Genomic DNA, 12,423 nt, shown 5'->3' with positions numbered 1-12,423 from the left:
CACTTTATTTAGGTTGGTGAAGTCGACACACATTCTCCATTTTCCTAAGAATGTTTTCACCTTGACCACATTGGCAAGCCATGTTGTGTATGGGACCTCTCTGATGAATCCGACCTTTAGGAGTTTGGTTGTTTCCTCGACGGCTGCGCGCTGTCTTTCTTCCCCCAGTCTTCTTTTCCTCTGGGCGACTGATCTGGCCTTTGGATCTAGTGCCAGCTTGTGGAAAATGACAAGTGGATCTATCCCGGGCATGTCGGCGGGGTCCAAGCAAAAAGATCAGTGTTCTACCTGAGTAAGCTAATGAGCCTCTCCTTCAACTCATTCGATAACGTGGAACCTATATGGACGATTTGTTCCAAGCGAGGACCCAGGCTCACAAGGTGGATCTCATCTGTAGGTTGGGGTCGTATGTCCGAAAACTTAATCCGCAGGTCCTCGCCAGGCTCGGGACCTCGGTGTTGGATATCGAGAATTTCATGGATAGATGGGAAGTGGATACTACCGCGCCCAAAGTGTTAAGAGATGGTCGGGCCAGGAGCGCGTTGTACGGCGCCCGATAATCCACCACCAGGTACCGGATAGTGATGGCCTTGACCAACCGAGCCGTCCCAAATGAGGTTGGCAAATCTATGTAACCCTTGACTTCTATCTGCTTTCCTGAGAAGCCGATCAAACTTTCATTAAAGGGTCCCAACTTTCGTTCGGGGATGCCCATTCTTCTCAGGGTAGATAGGTATAACAGGTCGGCTGAGCTGCCCTTGTCCACCAAAACCTTATTTATCAAAAAATCTACAACGACAACAGAAATTACCATGGGATCATCAGGGTGCGAATCCATTCCTTCAAGATCTTTGTCTGTGAAGCAGATCGTGGGGTGCCGGGCTATTCTTCTCGGTTTCTTCTTAGTGTTGTCTATTGTCATGATCGCGTGAGGGTATTAACCTCGTGTCAATCTCAGCACTCCATTGGTAAAACCTCCAGCAATAGTGTCGACAACCTTAGTTATCCGGCTGGCCGGGGGTGGGTCAATGCAGGAAAGGTCATTTAGGCGGTGGTGGTCGTTACTTGACCTTTGGGTATAGGTGTTTCTAACTCGTGCCATGGTATGGCAACGAGGAGGTTGGTTTGAAAGGCTTTTTGTGAGCTTATGGGGTAGGTAAGTTTTACCGAGCCCCACGGTGGGTGCTAGATATTCCTTCTTGATCGAAGAGGGCGATCGAAGGTAGGGTGTGGGCTCCGGCGACGGGTCTGTCTGGGAGGCAGCTGGCACCTGCAAGCACTCCAACGGTTGAGTGAGTAAGAGAGATAGTGTATCAATAGGTCAAGGATCAGAACATACCTTGGCTCTGAAGAGAACTGATTGATATAAAATGAGGAGATGCCTTCCTGCATGCATGAGTCGTGCATTTGTAGGTGATGGGATTGGCTATCCGACGTTGATAGAGGTTCCCAGGCGGTAGCATGATGGCGACGGGACCCTCATTAATGTGAATGGAATCCGCCATTAATGAGGATAGGATCTAGGACTGTCGCGTGGATATCCAATGGGATTGTAATGATGCTGGACTAAGGTGGGGTCCAAAAGGAAGACCAGATTGGGCCTAAGGAAAAGGCTGAGATTGGGCCCGGACGGTCCAACTCTATTGTTTGTAAGGATGATCTAAGTCACTATGAATAACCTGTAAATAAATTAAATCTCATGCATGCATAACACTTAGAATTCAAGTCCTTGTTTATTTTGTAATTTATTTGGTTATCTAAAGTAAAGAAAAACATACACAGAAAAAAAAAGGAAATAAGATAAAGCATCCTACCTAACTTTTATTGAATGCTTTATCTATATCACTGATGAGTGAAAATACCCTTGGGTTCATAATTGCTCCAATACCTCAGGAATACAACCAATGGTAACAGTGACATGTGCTCACTAGGGAGCCACCACACTAACGACATCCTGCTTAAGCCCAAAAAAGACACGTGGCGGATACGTTTCAGTAAACCGACTAAACCTATTGTTCAACAAAGATTCCTCGAATTCCTCGGCATCAATCATCACTCTACGGATCATAGAGATAGGGACTGCTGAATCCATATCTTTAAAATCATGGTTCCGCGAGGGACGGGAGGAGGATCCTGGCGATTCGAAAAGGTGATCCTTATCTTAACAAGAGGATAAAAGGAAGGGAACAAGTACGGGTAAAGGATTTGACTTTCTTTTTTCCTAAGTTCTTGACTGTATATTGAGAACTAGAGATACACCGATGAACTGACTTGATTGTCGGAGTGATCTCAGGGGAGGAAGTCCCCAACTTCATCTTTTGTAAGTACTTTGATTGAGGCAGGAGAAGGTGATCGGCTTCCGCATCATCAATTACTAACATATTAATAGATGAATTTCTCATAAAGCGCATGAAACGCATAAAGACAAAGGGTATTTTGATCATAATATCTTTTTATGTAATTTAAAATATATAAAAATAATATACGTATAACATGGTTATTTATTTCTTGACTGCAACTTGGGGCCACCACTGTTTCTATGACCAATCTTGACTCGTTTTTCTGCACAAATTGTTGCTGATTGGCTCTTCACAAGCAGTCACTTTCATGCACTGTAACTTGTTTTATTTGTGTTGGTTTTGTCACAAAAGGACAGAAGATAAAAAGTGGCTATGTAGGTGGAATCTTCACAGTAAAAAGTAAAATGATTTTTAAAATGTCCTAAAATCATTTTCTTCTGCTTGGAAAGATGAAATAAAATTATGATATTTTCTTGGAATCCTTCTATGTTTAAGTAAGTAAATTTTATTTCCCCCCATTTTCTTCTCACTTCCAATCCATGGCCAAATATTGCCGACACTAAAGACAGTTGAATGGGACCATTTAATGTTCGATGTCCACATGAAAAGGGGCACCAAGCTGCTTGCTTTTTCAAGCTTTAGAAAAAGCTAAAAACAAATTGGCTCAAAGGGCCGAGGAAAAAGATTTTGTTGCCACCAAAACTCAACAAAGCAAGAGTAAATTAAATCTACCAAAGAAATTAAATGCTTTCCTTTATCTGTCCCTACTTTGTGGATGCCTCTGCATGACCACAGATTCTCTTTTATGTTATTAATTGACAATAATAATGGTGTGTTACAAAAGCATTCTCACATTCATCCTCACATTCATCCACAATACATCAATCAGGTTGCCAAGTACAAGATATTTCCCATCAAAAGACTTAGTCCCAGATTGGTTGGGACGCATCAGATGGTCAGAATTCACTTAATCAGGATTGCCATGCTGATCATCAAAATATGCACATAACCTAAAAGTAAAATACAGAACATCTTTTTTCTGCTTTCTTGCTTAAGATAGTGTAGTATGTTCATGTCCTTTTCCAAAGCAAGAAAAGTTAATCTGAAATGAACATGAAAATCCTTAATAAAGGAAAAGGCAGATTTCAAGAGAGCTACAGACCCAAACATGGGTGAATATTGCCAAAATCATCAATCAAAAAAGTGAAAGCCAAGTGGGGTGAAGATTGGGGGGAGGATTTGCAATCAAACAAAGTCTTCAGTCTATCAACTCCTGAAATGCTAAAATCAGAGTGGAAGCTCCATAGAACTGACTGTTGTCTGTTCTTCCTCATCTTCAATGGGTTTAATCTTCCTTTACCTTCTTTTAATTCTGTGCTTGATTCAATCTAGTCTCTCCCAAGTGAAAGGTATGTTTTCCTTACATCTATTACAGAAAGTACTACAAATTTTTTCCATTCACCATAATGATTGTGTATTCATGATGAAGAAGAATCAGAAGAAAACTTTCAGAGCCTGCTAGATCACATGCACACACTTAGAGAAAAAGTTCAACTGAAACAAAGGAATCTGTTTACAACTAGGAACATGCCTTTGTGTACTATTATTATAACCAACAAGACGCATATTTGTTTGTGCAACGAGTCAATGACCAACAAGCAATAAAATATGCAGAATTCATCAGTATAGATTGTGGAAGCACAAGTAATTACACTGACCCGAGAACTAGATTAGACTGGATTTCAGACACTGAACTTATGAGCCATGGAAAATCAGTAGAAGTGGAGAATCCAAATGGAGACTTGCCTCAATATCAGAGACGCCGGGACTTCCCCATAGACAGCAAGAAGTACTGCTATAATCTAAAGACCACAGAGAGAAGGCGATACCTTGTCAGAGCAACCTTTTTATATAGCAGCTCTTTAAGCGTAGACACATACCCCAAATTTCAGCTCTACCTGGATGCAACCAAGTGGTCAACTGTAACCGTGCAGGACGGATCCAGAGTATATGTGAAGGAAATTATCATCAGGGCACGCTCAAATTCCATTGATGTGTGCTTGTGCTGTGCAACAACAGGTTCCCCGTTCATATCCACCCTAGAGCTGCGGCCATTGAATCTGTCAATGTATGCGACAGATTTTGAGGATGATTTCTATCTAAAAGTAGCAGCAAGGGTAAATTTTGGAGCCCCAAGCAGAGAAGTTGTAAGGTATGCTCTCTTCAGATTTTATATTTGGTAGTACGTTTAGCAGAAGCATATCTTTTCCTAGTCAGGGCAGCATGATGAATAACACATACTAAACAGAAAAATCAATTTCAAGGGACGTTTGTCCCGCTTGCTCGGGAACGTTATCTTCAGTTACGTTCATTTCTGCAGAGGTAACAGTATGACTATCTTGGACAGGTATCCGGATGATCCATATGACCGAATATGGGATTCAGATCTTGATAGAAGACAAAATTTTCTTGTAGGTGTAGCTCCTGGCACTGAAAGAATCAATACAACGAAGAACATAAATGTCAATACAAGAGAATATCCACCTGTGAAAGTAATGCAGAGTGCAGTGCTTGGCACAAAAGGGATTCTCAGCTATAGGTTAAATTTAGAAGATTTCCCAGCGAATGCTCGTGCTTATGCATACTTTGCTGAAATTCAGGACTTGAGTTCGAATGAAACACGAAAATTTAAAATCACGCAGCCTTATGTTCCTGATTATAGCAATGCAGTGGTGAATATTGCTGAGAATGCAAATGGGAGCTACACTCTATATGAACCTAGCTTCATGAATGTAACACTGGATTTCGTTCTGACATTCTCCTTTGCAAAAACCAGGGATTCTACTCAAGGACCACTTCTGAATGCAATTGAAATAAGCAAATATGTACAGATTGCCTCAAAGACACATGAGCAAGATGGTAAGACCAACTACATATAATATGATGAGTAGTGATTGATATTTGGTCTGTATAGCCTGCAAAAAAAAATGACAGATGATAATGTGCTTTACCAGTATGACCTAATTAGTCTTATTATCTCCACTTCAAAGTGAATGCTGTCAATGCTCTTCGCTCCATGTCTGCCGAGAGTGTCCAGACAAATGAAGGTGATCCCTGTGTGCCAGCTCAGTGGGAATGGGTCTCTTGCAGCTCTAGCGCCCCACCAAGAATTACAAAAGTGTAAGTACTTTACCTTGTATCAATGACAATTCTGGTCCTTCTGTATTGCCATAACAAGCCACATATTTGATTCTGAAGTCTAAGATTTCCATAGTGAAGGTAAGCATAGTACTTTTTCAATTAGCATCATCCAGTTAAAACTACAGATTGCTTAATTGAAGATGTGAATTGTCATGCGTACAGCAATCCAGAAGATAAATTGGAAATTCAGTTCAAAATTTCAATGCTAAACCATCTATTGATAACTACCCTCTCCTCTAAAGCACTGTAAATGGTCATCACTCTTGGAAGCAAGCGCATTACAATTTTATCTCTGACTTCTCTATTCCTGCCATTTAAAGGATCGTTAAAAGTCATCTCTAGCCATTTCTTCATACATGCTTCTCATGCGAAATTAAGGCGTAGAGCAGTACAAATAGATTAACTTAGGTTGTTATGTTCAATACAAACACACACAGTTATGGTGTATCCATATAGAGAAGTCTTTAGGTTGAAAAAGGAAAGAAATAATCTTGCATGTTGTGTGAGCTACCATATGAATTCTACTCGCCCTTTTTCACAGTATGTTGTCAGGAAAAAGCGTGCAGGGTGAAATCCCACCAGAGATCAACAACATGGATGCATTGACAGAGCTGTAAGTGTTATTATGTTATGAAAATAAAAACCCTATTCTGCATCAGTGTTACAGCTACAATGTAGTTTACAACTTTCTTTCTTTAGATGGTTAGATGACAACTTCCTCACTGGGTCAATCCCTGACATGAGTAATCTGATCAAGTTAACAACTCTGTAAGTGTTTCTCATAATTGTGGTCAATAAGTTACAATGAGAGAATTCCATTCCTATTTTCATGATGACTTTATTTTGGTGCACGTGTAGGCATCTAGAGAACAACAAATTGAATGGTCCCCTACCTTCTTACCTGGGTAGTTTACCAAGCTTACAAGAATTGTACGTAGTCATATTGATACTCAGCTTCCCTACATGACTGGATGGGCCACATCTTTTGAAACTTTGGTGAAATGGGCTGACTGCTTTAATTTTTATCGTATCCCTGTGCCAATTTAAAGATTTGTTTCCTAATACAGCTATAAAATGTGCATTAACTTTAAATCAGTATGTGACAGGTATGTACAGAACAACTCCTTGAGCGGGGAAATCCCTCCGGCATTGTCAGCGAGAAATATTTCTTTTGAGTATGTTTCTATGTTGTGTGCTGAAAATAAAGTGTGCACAGAAATTGTAAAATGCCATGAAATAGTAATTGACATCAATTTCTATGGAATTCTAAACACCATTTGAAGCCAAAAAAAAACGTTACAATCTTTGCCATTCTCTTTTAGAGGACAGCATTGCTTATGACTTCATAAACTTGGGGACTGATATAGTACAGATCTTCAATTACTGTGTCTTAAGATTTCGGTAACATGCACCAAGGCTTAGACATATTTTATTAAGAATTACAGAAAAGCACTTCAAAGTAAGGTGAATAGGATTCTGCAAGGATAGTGCAAGAGAAAAGAAGACAAATGAGTTAAAAAAACCATAATGAGATGAAGATATCTGCATACAAACAACCAACGAGCACAAACATAAAAATCATAATTAACATACAAAGACTAAGTGCACCAACCAGAGTGACAAGAGTATTGAATTAGCACAAGAACACATGCGTGGCTCAGTTACAAAAGTATTTGATTAGCACTAAATGTTCTTCTGCAGCTATAAAGACAATCCTGGTCTACATCGGAACTCAAAGCATAAGACCCATTACAAGCTGATAGTTGGAACTTCAATAGGAGTACTTGCAATTCTTTCATTCCTACTGTTAGGAAGCTTGTTAATAGTGTACAAACATCGGAGAAAGAATTCTTATCGGAGAAGTGATGATAAAGGTATGTCCCATTCTGTGTTATTAGTTTTGAGCACAGAACGCAAATCTGCTTGCATATCAAATATTGGGTACTTTCTCCCCAGGTGATTCTTTCCGGCTCAGCACAAAACCTTCAAGTGGCTATTCAATTGCACGAGGTGGACATTTGATGGATGAAGGAGTTGCAATCTATATTCCAGTGTCTGAGATAGAAGAAGCTACTAAAAATTTTTCAACGAGAATTGGGAAAGGAAGTTTTGGACCTGTCTATCATGGGAAGATGAAAGATGGGAAAGAGGTCGCAGTTAAGATCATGGCTGATTCAACTAGCCATGGAACACAGCAATTTGTGACTGAGGTAGTTTCCTTCACAAGTCCTTGCACAAACCTCCTCGCTAAATCTTTCAGCATGGAAATGAATCCACTGTTTGTTACACTACCACATAGTATATGCACTAACTAATGTAAGAAGAATGATCAAGCAAATGCAACTTTATCTAGCTAAATTAAAAGGACTAATTCCAAAATGATAGACACAGAGAAGCTCGCAATTGGAATTTCCGAAATTAACAAACGAAAATGATAGAGATAGATAGATAGATATATTTATATATATGTATATAGAGAGGTTAGGAATTGTACCAAAGTTCAAGATTAGTGTTCCAAATAGAAGTTGTTGAGAAACTTAGCAGTCAATGCTATTTATTAGTGTGTAAAGAACCCTACTGAGAAGAGCATGATTTTTTTTTTTTTACAAAAGATAACAGAAAATAAAGAAACACCATTCACAATTTTTTACATCTCCAAAACTTGTGAATATTGTCTTGAACTACTACTAACTATTGAAACATACTAACAGGTTGCCCTCTTGTCAAGAATTCACCATAGGAATCTAGTTCCTTTAATTGGATATTGTGAAGAAGCACATCAGCGGATGCTAGTTTATGAATACATGCATAACGGAACTTTGAGGGATCACATTCATGGTATGCTAGAACTTGTGCATTAATTTCTCAGTTCACTATTCCGTCCTTTCAGTTGCTACAGAAATAGCTAACACAAATCTATCATGTAATCCGACAGATCCAGCCAACAAGAAACACTTGGACTGGATGGCCCGTCTTAATATTGCACAAGATGCTGCTAAGGGTTGATTTGGGATTTCACTGTTGTCCATTTGTGTATGGATTTTCAAGACAATAATTTAATCAAAAAATTTGGATCTTTGTAGGCCTTGAGTACTTGCACACTGGATGTAACCCCAGTATCATTCACCGCGATGTGAAAACGAGCAACATTCTTCTGGACATCCATATGAGGGCAAAAGTGTCTGATTTTGGACTTTCAAGACAAGCTGAAGAAGACATAACCCATATATCAAGTGTGGCACGGGGAACAGTAGGATACCTAGATCCTGAGTAAGCCATGCTTATCGCAAGTAATAAACATCCCATGTTTCCTTTTGAATGAAGCTTTACCAATGTGTATTGGCCAACAGGTACTATGGGAATCAGCAATTGACTGAAAAGAGTGATGTTTATAGTTTTGGGGTTGTGCTATTGGAACTTATCTCTGGAAGAAAACCCGTATCAAATGAAGATTATGATGCCGAGTGGAACATTGTTCACTGGGTATGGACATTTCAATTCTTTTTTGTGGATCTTCTACAAAGCGGTTTCCTTTTCTTTTTCAAACCTTAGTTGTCTGTTGGAAACTTATTGGTGAAATAATTAGACCTATGCAAACAAATGTGAAGTGATTATAGGGAAAGAAAACAGGATGCACTGATTCCATACATATAGTCACCAATGAATTCAATTTGATCTTGGTATAGTAGAGAAGAAAATACAACCTAAAGTAGCCACACAATAAAACTGTGCATTTACTTCATTATCTATATAATAATTTAGCGTCTGCATTCTCTAGCACATAAAACTGTTCCTCCATGCCCAGATAAAAGTGAAAGGATTCCATCATAAGAAACTATAAAAACTGCTCAAAGTTGTATGCATCAATGTGTAATAGGCAAAACAATCTTGCAAGGCTCTCTCTCTCTCTCTCTCTCTCACACACACATACACGCGCGCGCACACCAACGCGAGCACTTTTGCTTGTAAGATCCATAAGGTAGTACCTTTTTCTACAGTTAAGGAGCCTGAATAATGCAGCATACTGCCAAACACCTGAAACATCCAGACTGTAGCCCAAACATTACCAAAATCTAGTTGAAACCTAACACCTTTGACCTGAACTGTGCCTCGTCATAAAAGTTGAGGCATTGAGTAAATGTAAATACGAGTAACATTGAATACAATAGACAACGTAAACATTCGATGGCATGCCCTGGAACAATTCAGTCATCAATTTAGTTCGTCTAGTGGAATCTCTGATTTTTTTAATGAGAATACCAATCTAGCAAATAAGGTAGGTTCAGAATAAGTGAATTGCACATATGTTTGCATCCATCCTGCATTTAAGATCAAATTTATAAGATCAAAGCATGAATTTAACCAACATTCAAGCTCAAGAGTATAAGTACGCATTTAAGCATTCAATGCTGCCATCCACTAACAACACATAATTACATAACGTCAAAAATGTAGTTAGACCGTCCTTATATTGATTGACTCTTATATTTCCAGAGTATATTAACCAAATTTCCTAAATCATTATAGACTAGGTTTCATCTGTTTTGTACTAGAATTTATTAAGATCGTTCTTTGAAATGCTTTCCCACTCCATAAAAATAAATATCGATGGCTCAAATGTTATTTTGCAGGCAAGGTCATTGATTCGAAAAGGGGATGTAATTAGCATCATGGATCCTTCTCTCTTAGGAAGTGTCAGGGTTGAGTCTGTATGGCGAGTTGCAGAAGTTGCAATACAATGCGTCGACCAACACGGTTATTCTCGCCCAAAGATGCAGGAAATAATACTGGCTATACAAGATGCAATGAAGATTCAGAAAGGAAATGAAAATTCATCTTCTGGGAGTTCAAGATCACAGCCTGCACGCAAAACACTACTAACAAGTTTTCTAGATATTGAGAGCCCAGACACATCCAATGGGTACGTACACCCATCTGCAAGATAAACATCTTCCAACCTCCATAAATACTTTGTAACCAATAAGACATAACCTGTTATCCTTCTCTCTTTCTTTTTTGTATATAAAAGATATTGGTTTTTCATTTTGTTGATATGTCTGTAGGCTGTAACTCTCATCCAAAATCCAGAAAGTTTAACTCTCGACTCAAATGATTATTACAATCCTCTTCCTTTCATTCATGGATGCATCGATGTTGACCACATATACCTTTTTATATGGGGAACATTAACAAATGCACATCTCGTTTCAGCTCATATTCAGTAACATAGGGCAAACAGTCGAGTTCACGCATGCATATATATGCAGAAACTTTAGGAGCTGGAGGAGATCACCATGTTCTTTGATGTTTGAGTTGATCAAAATGGGCAATAAAGAATGCAGGCACCAATCAAGATGGGATAAAGAAGCAAAGATATTTCATATTTGGACACATGAATGTACATGTTATGTTGGTTATACGTATTTATATTTATATGCATGTGATGGTGTCATGAACCCACATTATTCATCTTAAAAATTGTTTCATTTGTCTAACATTATAGACGATCCCATCCATATTAATTATCTATGGATTTTGAACCTTGACTCTATTTCCAATTCATTGTTTCTATTTCATTGATCCCTTTTATTTCTTATTTCAGTATTCAATTTGCACCTAGTGGGGACCCAACCTATTCTTTTCTTTCTTTTCATTTCCTTTGTATACCTTTTTATAGAGCAATTCTGTATATTTTCACATGTAGAATTTACACATACAACACTTATCACTATCAAGAGGGCACTTTTAGCTATTTAGGAGTTTTGCCCTTAAAAGGACGTTTGATATAGAAGAAATTTTTAGATTAGTGAGAATATTAGGTTTTGGTACAAATTTTTTTAAAAGAAATTTGAAAAGATAGCATTCCAAGATTTATTTTTTAATTAATTTTCCCACAAAAAGATTTCTATGAGGGGGTTGGAAATCTTGGATTCCCATGTACTATGGAAAATTTTTAACAAATAGAAAGATTAAAAGACCTCTTATCCTCTTACACAAACATATATATTATGTATATATATACACACACATATATATATAATGTGTAAAAAAAAGAAATTTATCATTTTCAAACAAAAAATTAAATAAGGGTAATTTTAAAAAAATATCATAAATTTCTAAGAATGTTAAATTTAAACCAAATATAGAAATGTAAGATTCTCAAAAAAAAAAAAAATTCCCAACATTATTGAGAATGTTTAAACTAATCAAACATAGAATTATATAAATCTTGAAAATCAAATATTTTCAAGAGTATTATCAAGAATCATGTATTTTAGGAATCTAAAAATTAATTTCTCATTTACAAAATGCCTCATAAATGTGCTAACAAGTTGTAAAACCCACAACCATAATAAAAAGTTGTCATGAAATCTAACCAATTTTTTTTTTTTTTATATACTTCAAGTTAAAATATGATTGTACTATCAAATAAAAGCGGAAAATTCTTGAGTATGATGAATATAAAGTGCAAGAAATATAAATATGAGAGCGTAGGATAACAATAAATAGAAAGAAAGCATGAAAAAGCATGATAGAGGCAATTCTACATGCTTAAAGATCTCTACCTTTTTATACGTAATTAAATAAATATACTTACTCCCCCAAATAACACATTTAATAAGGATAAGTGTCACATTTCCTCCCCAAATATATTTACGACGTATCACTGGCCGTATGGATGCACAAACATATGTATTATGTATTCCTCAACGTAAGGCTCTTTTCCAACTTTGGGAGAAATCCCTCATCTTAAGGGCCTCCGCAGTTTAGTCTCATGATTTCTGCAAGAAAGATAAATCACGAAACTAACAATGAGATTTGAACACGGGACCTGTGAGGCTCTTCTCCAACTTGACCAATGCAAATACAAATATAAAAAACAAAGTAAAGGTCACTTCCTGCATCGTCCAATATTAAACCT

At 37.6% G+C, this 12,423-nt stretch overlaps 1 protein-coding gene across 3 annotated transcripts; it reads left to right on the top strand.

Annotated features, from left to right (window-relative positions):
• Positions 1–3,345: 3,345 nt before the first annotated feature.
• Positions 3,346–11,052, top strand: LOC127797435 (probable LRR receptor-like serine/threonine-protein kinase At1g67720). Of its 3 annotated transcripts, none has more exons than XM_052330331.1 (16): positions 3,346–3,709; positions 3,975–4,512; positions 4,708–5,219; positions 5,351–5,480; positions 6,043–6,114; positions 6,201–6,269; positions 6,360–6,431; positions 6,608–6,676; positions 7,203–7,375; positions 7,458–7,711; positions 8,213–8,339; positions 8,437–8,502; positions 8,585–8,771; positions 8,852–8,984; positions 10,133–10,422; positions 10,769–11,052. In XM_052330331.1, exons 1-16 carry the CDS (start codon positions 3,640–3,642, stop codon positions 10,974–10,976), a joined length of 2,970 nt encoding a protein of 989 aa, XP_052186291.1. In that variant the 5' UTR covers positions 3,346–3,639; the 3' UTR covers positions 10,977–11,052. The 3 variants fall into 3 exon arrangements, with proteins under 3 accessions (XP_052186291.1, XP_052186293.1, XP_052186292.1); XM_052330333.1 differs by having other exon boundaries at positions 3,350–3,709; positions 10,713–10,860; XM_052330332.1 differs by lacking the exon at positions 10,769–11,052 and having other exon boundaries at positions 3,353–3,709; positions 10,133–10,638.
• The last annotated feature ends 1,371 nt before the right edge of the window (positions 11,053–12,423 follow it).

This window comes from Diospyros lotus, chromosome 3 (assembly GCF_014633365.1).
Source record: "Diospyros lotus cultivar Yz01 chromosome 3, ASM1463336v1, whole genome shotgun sequence".
In the NCBI taxonomy this organism is placed as follows: domain Eukaryota; kingdom Viridiplantae; phylum Streptophyta; class Magnoliopsida; order Ericales; family Ebenaceae; genus Diospyros; species Diospyros lotus.
Note: the sequence above shows the minus strand (reverse complement) of the source record. Positions and strands in the feature narration are given on the sequence as shown.

Bases quoted from the DNA above. Each gene is read 5' to 3' on its own strand.
- LOC127797435 (XM_052330331.1), top strand. From the start codon at position 3,640: ATGGGTTTAATCTTCCTTTACCTTCTTTTAATTCTGTGCTTGATTCAA. The intron at 6,115-6,200 runs GTAAGTGTTATT...TTCTTTCTTTAG, and splicing joins ATGGATGCATTGACAGAGCT to ATGGTTAGATGACAACTTCC. The intron at 7,712-8,212 runs GTAGTTTCCTTC...ACATACTAACAG, and splicing joins CACAGCAATTTGTGACTGAG to GTTGCCCTCTTGTCAAGAAT.